The sequence below is a fragment of the Lactuca serriola genome, chromosome 5 (assembly GCF_051521515.1).
Source record: "Lactuca serriola cultivar US96UC23 chromosome 5, Lser_US96UC23_V15, whole genome shotgun sequence".
Lineage (NCBI taxonomy): Eukaryota > Viridiplantae > Streptophyta > Magnoliopsida > Asterales > Asteraceae > Lactuca > Lactuca serriola.
Window position 1 is genome coordinate 318302973 of NC_136412.1, and position 9328 is coordinate 318312300.

Here is a 9328-nt window from a genome sequence, read left to right on the forward strand (position 1 = left end):
TGTTGGGCGACCGCCCCGGGCCTCGCCAAATCTCGGGGCCCCTAAAATTTGCTATTAATATATGTAGGTTTAGAGGACATAGAGTATAATATGCAACAAAAAAACTGAGACTGGATGTAGTTGAGATGGCTAAGCTGCATGATAACTAAAATTCGTCTGAGAATTGGCCGTGTTCGAACCTTTTCCTGTCTTCTTTCTTTTTACATTTTTGGAAAAACCTTTTGGAACATCAAAAAAGAGGGGCCAAAGATAAAGTGGTAAACGAGGAGGCGGGATTTCAAAGGTAAAGTGTTAAACGAAGGGTCGCTGCAACATAAAGCAAACTAAAACAGCGAACCGTCATCTTTAATGTGTGTAAACAATTTTGTTTCATACATCGACCATGAGAAGCAAACAAAAACACCTATGTTCTTCTTTTTTATTTTTATGAGTTGATTAAGCTTTTTCAAGTGATGATCTTTTAATATCTAGCTATTTAAGAGCATATGGTATGGGTAACGAGAAGTTGCATTTTTGCTGATGTGGCATCTCATAACATGGTCATAACACCATGAACACCATTTCCCCCTTGGTGTTATGACATATCTTGTTGGTGTTATGACATATTGAAACGAGAACATTGATTGGCTACACATTTATTCTCTCTCTAATTTTCTCCTCTTAACTTCCTCGTAACATGGTAATAACACCATGAACACCATTTCCACCTTGGTGTTATAAGTTGTTATAACACCACCTCAACGGGCCCATACCTAATGCTCTAATGCTTTCATAGACCTTTGTGTTTATGTTATCATGATCATTAGTTTGCCCCATTTTGTAGGAAATTCATAGGAAAGAAGTGTTATGGTGATGGTATTTGGTTTCTATCTTTTCTTGATCTTAGTGATTTTTTTTGTTTAGAGTTTTGTGATTGGTTATCCGATCTATGATTTTTGATGGGTTGTTTTATTCAATTAATTTCGTTGCTATCTTGGAGGTTTTTCCATGGAATCAAATTTGTTAACCGAGAAAAATAGAAATCGGTGGTGTGTTTGAGCTAATTTAATTATATTGAGAATTTCAGGTCTTAATATTTTTTCAAAAAAGCTTTACGAAAAATATAATTATAATTGAATTTAGTCATGAAAATTCCCCCTGAGTTACTAGTTTTGATTTGGAAATCGTCACTTTTTATGGATTTTGTTATCAAATTTGCAACAGGAGGGGTGTATGTATATTTACTTTTTGCCTCTACAAGACTAGAACAAGTGTCCACGTTTATTTTTCCTTTGTTTTTTTTGGTATCTAATTTTCTGACTCTTGTTGAATAGTGTAAGAATATTCATAATAAGGTATTGGATTATAGACATAGTTTTCTCGCTAATTGCAAAAGTTAATGATCAGATAAATCTAAATCAACTTACCAATAAACCGAAAATGTTTGGCAAGTGTTTTTGAAAGGCGATTTTACATGTTTATGGCTACATATTTTCTGGAGAATTTTATTCTGGGAAAGATATTATTATTATTCTTTGCAAGCTTAGTAAATCCATATGGTAATGTTGGTATTGACTTGAAGGGCCTCTTTTTTGTATGGCCTCAAATTTGCTTGGACCGGCTATATATATATATATATATATATATATATATATATATATATATATATATATATATATATATATATATATATATACTTGAATTGATAGTAACAGTTTTTTGGGTTGCCTTCGTAACTAGCAACTAGACAGAATGACTTTAAAAAAAGGTTGAATATATTATTTGAATAATAAATTAAAATAATTGATTTATTAATGTATTATGAAAATAATAGATTAATTATAAATCATATTATTTAATTAAGAGTTAATCAGAAATTAATTAAAATTAATTTTTAGATTAATCAAAAGTTCAGAACTGTTTGACAATTTATTAATAGTCGAGGAAATAGACTCTAGCACCTTCTTAAAAAAGGTTGGACGAAAATCTAGGAAGACCCTAGGTTATGGGCTGGTTGGTACTTAAGGAATTAGGTATCCTCCTAAACGAGTAACATAGAATTAACCATGTCCATTTAATAAGGCCTAAAGCTTACTCCTAGTAACCTTATGGTCAGCAGGCAGTTAGTTCATAGTTGTATACCATAAAGACCAAAAACAAAACATTTTCACCAATTGAAACACACAAATCGAGGCATAAAACAGATCAAATAATCAAATAAGTTACTCATTACATCATTTAACAAACCACAAAATTACCCAAGTAACTACATATAAAACACCAAGTCCTTTTTTTCAAACTCTATATCAAATAAAACAAATAATCGATTAGCCTCATGCTCATGATGAGTAAAGTAACCCCCACCCTTCATCTCCCCTCCGATTTCACCAACTGTGAGAAAACCTTACTCATCGACACACCAGAAATATCATCTCCGCTCGACATCTCAAACTGAGCCGCCCCATCACCACCACCATCACCGCCACGATTAAAGTCATGAATCACCGGCGACAACTCTCCGATCACATTCGTACTATTCTCATCCGGATCATTCTGAAGAACAGCTTCTTGAAGTTGAAGCACATATTCAAGATTCCACAAAACATCACCCATCGAAGGCCTATCAACCCCAAAATCAGACAAACATTTCTCAGCGGTTTCACCAAATTTCCTCAAAGAATCCGCCCGAATCTTCCCCTTCAAAGTCACATCAATTATCTGTTCAAGCTGCCCTTTCTTCTGCCATTTCATCGCCCATTCAGCCAAATTCACCATCTCACGGGGCAAAGACGGGTCGATCACGGGTCGAGCACACAACACCTCAAATAGAACAACTCCAAACGAGTAAACATCTGACTTTTCAGTCAACTGTTGACGCCTAAAGTACTCCGGGTCAAGGTAACCAAAACTACCTTTGACCGCAGTACTTACATGGGTCTGGTCGATTTCAGGCCCCGTTTTCGAGAGCCCGAAATCGGCCACTTTCGCCATTAGATTTTCATCTAACAAAATATTGGCTGACTTCACATCACGGTGGATCACCGCCTTTGAATAACCCGTATGTAAATAATGTAACCCGCGGGCCGCCCCGATGCAGATTTCAAGACGTTGCTTCCAGCTCATGCTTGGAAAACCCGACCCGTATAGATGACTTTTTAAAGTCCCGTTTTCCATGTATTCATATATAAGAATCATTTCGGATTTTTCATCACAGTATCCAATTAGGGAAACTAAATGGCGATGTCTGAATTGTGAAAGCATTTCGATTTCTGTTTGGAATTCGGCTAAACCTTGTTGGGATTTTGGGTTTCCTCTTTTCACAGCTACTTTTGTTCCATCGCTTAAAACACCTTTGTAGACTTTACCAAATCCACCGATTCCGATCACCCAGCTTTCGTCAAAATTGTTGGTGGCTTCTTGAATTGCTGCGAATGGACACCTGTAATTGAAGTTTGAGCCAGCACTAATGGTTGTTCCATTGGAGTATTTGCTGCCCATTGTTTGGGAAATCCCGTTGGTTGATAATGGAATCCAGATCTTTGATTGGTTGAGTTGTTCTTGTTTTCGTTTTTTGTAAACACAGAAGAAAATGACACCTGCTAAAATTGCTACAAGAACTCCGACGACTACACCGATGATCAGACCGATGCTCTTTTTAGAGCTAGAATTGGAGGACGGGATGTTTCCACCGGAAAGACTACCGTCGGAATTACTCAACTTCATAATCTCGACGCCGTTCAGTATAGCGTTGGGGTTAACGTCTTTGATGGAGGAAGGACCGATGCTGATGCGAATTTGGTTTTTATTAAGCGATTGGGTTACGAAATCGGAGTAAGACGCCATGGCTAAGCTTCCGCCGAACTTGGTGGAGAGATCGTAATCGGGTAGAACGTTGGAGTCGTCGATGTAGACGTTGAAGTAGAGTGTATTGGCAGAAGTACTTACGATATCGCAAAAATGGAGGCGGACGAGATACTGGAATCCACGATCCACCGGGAACTCCCAGGTGACGTTGAAATTGGCTTTTGGGTCGTTTTCAGATGCCATCGTTGCGGCGGTTCCATAGACGCTGACCGGAGCATCGTCTTGAGTAGCGCCGTCGGGTGGGTATCTAACAGCGGTGGGATTTGAAACATTCGATTCAAAATTCCGGTTCTTTGAATAGCTCAGATCAGTAACCCAAGATCTCCACAATGAATCATTCCTGGATGTGACCACCGGACCACCCATGTTCACCCTAGCAAGCGTCTCCAGCGCCTTATTCAACATCCCTTTGAAGTTTGTCGGAGGGTTGACGGACATTGCATCATCGGGGATCAACGGATCTGGAACCGAAACAACTTCTAAACCATTCAAGAAAGCAAATGAACTCCCGGTAGGTGTAAAGGTGATTTCAAGGTCGCCGGAGGTGACATTTACTGAATATTCTTTGGTCTGAACACTTTCGGCTTTGAAATCGCTCAACAGAGAGTGATCTGGAGTTGAAACGGAGAAAACTGCGGTGGTTAGATTGTAATTACTGGCGGAGAATGGGAAGAAATAAAGACGGATCCAGTGACGACCGCTTTGAGTGATTCGAAAAGTGTATGTAGATGTTTGTGTAAAGATTCTTGCTGTTTTATACAGCGGAGAGTATTCAGATGAAGGAATTGAATTTGCAGAAGTATCAACCAAAACATTTTGTGGGGTTGAAAGAAAACTCGAAGCCAAGCTATCAGATAAAAACACCCGATTGCCGATGGTGGTGTTGCTCGGAGATCCACAATCAATCGAATACTTATCCGCCGGATTAAACTGAGAATAACAAGAAGATAAACACAACAAGAACACAACCCCGATAAACAGTAGCTTCAACCCCACAAAACCCATCATAATAATTCGATTTCAGATGGGGGTTTTCACAATAATCGATAAAACAAAAGGGGTTTGCTTCGATAAATTAGAAATCTAGGGTTCTTGAACCCAGATCAGTAGCAATTAAGAGATCTACTATCCAATACCCATATAAGATTGAAAGAAAATGAAACACCTGACAGATCAAGAACAGCAGATTTGACGAATTAACCAGATGTTAACTGATGCGCTGTGGAGAACAGAGAAGATATTGGGATTAATCAAAGCATAAATCTAGCGAGGAGCCAGCCAGGCCGGTATGAACAGGACGGCAAGCATCAGATGGTGACAGATTGATAGATTCGTTCGGGTTAACGAAAACGATTAATAAAATAATATGAAAAATCAGCTGTGTATTGATAGGATGAAATTTGGGGTCAAAGGGAAATGGTAAGAAAGTTTTGTTTTTTTCCTTTTTTTTCAAAAGGATGATGGAGATTGTTCTTGTTGGTGGTGAGTAGTGGATGAAGACGAGTGTAAAGAGAATCGGAGAAGAAAAAAGATAAAATAGACAACCTCGGTAGAAGCCTGCAATGGCGGAATTAGACCAAAGGAAATGTTTTACTTAGTCACCTTTAACTTTCTAACTGCTCTATATAGGTCCCTTACACTTTTCTTAATTCAAATAAGGTCCACGAAAGCTGTTATTCGCTATAAAGTTTGGCCTTTTGTCCCCATTCATATTCTAGCGTTCGTTTGTTTCCGCATTGATTAGGGTTGTCCATCTTTTTTTTATTTTAATTTTATATATAGTGGCTTTTTTTAAATAATGGGTTCAAGTCCATATCAAACATAGAAATATAGATCGATTAAAAAAATTATTAGTTTTATCGTTAAAAAAATACATCTAATTTTGAGACTTATGTATTACATAGGTTAATTTATATATATATATATATATATATATATATATATATATATATATATATATATATATATATATATATATATAAATGTTTTACTATTTAAGAACTTTAAATTTATAAAAAATAAAAAATAATAATGAATTATTATGATAGAAATAATTTTTATCTTTTAAATTTAAATAAATAAACAAAAAAAACAAATGAGCTTTAATTTTGAGAATTATAAAATTAAAAAATAAGTTCATTAATGACATTGATATCCATTTAAATAGTATATTTATTACAATTATTACAATAAAATATTATATGAAATTTAAAAAATAAAAAAAAACTTATAAAATAGTAGAAAAAAAATTAATTCAAAATAACTATAAAATCACATTTGAAAAATTAAATGAAAATGCAACAAGTGACAAAGAGAAAACCTATTATAATAGATTCATTATTACATCCACTTGCTTAATGTATATGAAGTTCAAATTGTTCAGTAGATAATTCTTTTTAATATAAACAATTAATAGATACATGATTTCAAGAAAAATATAAGTTTTACATGCCTTTTGAGGGAAAAATATATAATTAAAAGAGTTGAATAATAATGCCACAATTTATTTATGAAGTAAAAATTCAATACGATAATAGTGAGTATATTTATGTCTGTCCTTAAAGTTATCTTTTTATTAAAAATATCTATATATTTGTATAAAATAAAACTGCAAGGACAATCTGTATAAAAAATAATTTTAAAATCAAATCTATAATAATAATAATAATAATAATAATAATAATAATAATAATAATAATAAAGGAATAAAAATATAGTTTAATTATAATATATTACGATTTCAATCAAATCAAAACCCATATTAGATTCTTGTTTACTTGAATTCAAAGATATGTAGTTAATGTAGATTATGTAAATATATCTTTTTACTTTTATAGTTGCGTATTAATGAATTAGCTATCTTTTGGTATGTGGTTTATTTAAAATTTGTCATATGAATATGACAATAATTATTCTATAATTTTTTACATTGAGATATTTATTCAAATAGTCTCTTCCAAAACAAATTTTATACAAAAATAGTCCCTTTAACTTATAAAATAGTCTCTTTTTACAAGAAAGTTGCATAAATGATCAGAAAACAAATTACACTTTTAATTTATAAAATAGGTCCATATGTTGAATTCTTTTAACAGGAATGATCTCTAAGTTTCAAAAAAACTACATAAATAGTCCCTTCTTAATAACGAATTTGCAAAAATGGTTCTTATTTTTCATAAAATTAAAATACCGTCCCTTTCTATTAGCAAATGTACAGAAATTGTTGCAGAAATCGGGATTAAATGGCGATTAGTCGTGGATTAATTGTTTGGCGTTCTCCAACCGTCGAGGATTAGGTATTAATTGGAAATTTAGGATAAATCGAGTTTGGCGAGATTAATCGGTTTCGGCGGGATTAATCGGTCAATAAAAGTAAAAAAAAAATTAAATCAAAAAATCAACTTTTTACTCCAAATTTTTCAAAATTTTGAAATTTCTAATATTTTTTCAAAATATTCATATTTTCAATTACAAATTTTCTTATTTTCTAATTTTGAAGTACTTGTTTTTCTTAAAATATATTAATATTTGATTAATTTTGATATTTTATTAATAATCTATGGTTTCCGATTAATCTCTACCAAGACCGATTAATCATTTAACATCAGTTAACCGTCGAGCTACCGTCGAATGATTTTTACAACTTTAAAAGTCTGTAAAATAACATCAATTAACCCTATGTATCACAAAACTAGAGAAATGGTCACTAAAGATTAAAAAAATTATAGAAATATTCCTTATCTAAGAGAACATTAAGAAAATTTGTACGGAAATGTGAGATTAATAAATATGGTGCAACACGCAGGCCACCCGGTGATTTTATGCTCTATTTGAGACATTAGTTGAAAAGTTAATAGTTTATTGAAAATTTAATTCTCATAACTGAAAATCTAGGTGTTAGTTAATAAAGTAACTCATAAAATTGAACTTTAGTAAAAAGTAGTTGATAAGACTATCAGTAACCTTATTCTATTTATCTTATTATGCATTGTTATGACTAATAGACGTGGACAAAATGTTAATGTATGTTAACACACCAAAACGTTGTCACCTCTCATGTCATGTTAGTCATTGTGTTATAATATCAATTAAGAAAATGAGCAACATGTTATAACATTCATTAATTTCCATGTCATTATTGTTTTTTTTTCAATTTCTTTTTTTTTAATTTCGATTTCTTTTTTTATGTATAATATTTATAAAAACAAATATAAATTAATAAAACATGTTATTTAATTAAATCCTAAGTAAACATAACATTTAAAAACAAAAAAAAATAATAACATAACACAAAAAAAAAATACATTGAACACAAAAAATACGATAATCATAATTTAAAAACATAAAACGGTAGTCCTAGTCCAAATATCTCATGTGGATCTTCTTCTTCACCGCATGAAACACTCCCAAATATCATGACAACATATCTTCCTCGTTGGTCCGAAGAATTGCCAAGTCATTCATCATTTGATCTTCATCTTCTTAACGACGAAGGAACTTTGTGTTGGCATTGTACTTCGACTCTTTCTTTTGCTATTAAATTGTGTGCGTCGAAGTTCTCTTATATTTCCACCAACTCTTGTACCATTCTTTCAGCTTCATCTGCATGTCGTTGAGCGTGCTTTGCTTTATCGCGTCCGATCGGTCGTCGTAGGGGGAGATCTCTTTGATGTTGTCCGGGATCTCATTCAGGTCAACGTTAAAGTCGATGTTAGTTCGTGCGTCGAAACGTGAAACGAACTTGAATTGTGATACCTCTTTGATTGTATCTCCGACGATATTGGCGTTATAATCCATTTTGGATTTTTTCTCACAAACTCCCATGTTTTTTCATACTCGAAAACGTGACCCATTTCGACGCGATATTGCTCCCTTATGGCTCTAAACACATCAAAATTGTTCGCACCACTTTGCTTTTGCGAAACAATATTGTTTTAGGTCCCATTAAACTTGGTGCACCTACGACTGATTGGAGTCCACTTGCTACTTAGCATATCGGTATTGTGATATGAAGGTTTCTTCATAAGTGAGTGCAATTTTCCGAGCATGGCTTCCGAAAAACCAACTTTCCTTATGTCATTTCCTCATTGTTTATTTTTGGAAGTCCCGCACCACGTGACCGCCAAATTATACTCCTCTTTTGGTGTTCGTCGTAGTGGAGGTTCTTTACTTTCCGCGACTGCTTTCCATTTCCTTTTCCCTTTATGTTTCCCTCTCCTATTACCTTTTGGTTGCGTTTCAGCAACTATATCTTGCATTTCTTGTATGGGTGGTGGTTGTGTGGTTGTTTGTGGCATGAAAGCAAAAATATTGAAAATGTTTTTTTTGTAGGTTTGGGTTTTGTTTCATGTAGGGCGATGTAAGAAATTGCATTGGGATGAGGTGAGATTAAAATTGTTTCCTTGAAATGGTATTTGTGGTGAGTTTTTAGTGTTGAGTCTCATATTGTGTGAACCCCATTAGAGAGGTTGTGTTTGTGTTTGGT

The 9328-nt window shown here is 33.7% G+C and overlaps 1 protein-coding gene across 1 annotated transcript; it reads right to left on the minus strand.

Moving 5' to 3' along the window:
• Nucleotides 1-2167: 2167 nt before the first annotated feature.
• LOC145055041 (receptor-like protein kinase HERK 1) lies at nt 2168-5374 on the minus strand. The gene has a single exon (XM_079003323.1). It carries the CDS (start codon nt 4849-4851, stop codon nt 2347-2349), a length of 2505 nt encoding a protein of 834 aa, XP_078859449.1. The 5' UTR covers nt 4852-5374; the 3' UTR covers nt 2168-2346.
• Between the last annotated feature and the right edge of the window lie 3954 nt (nt 5375-9328).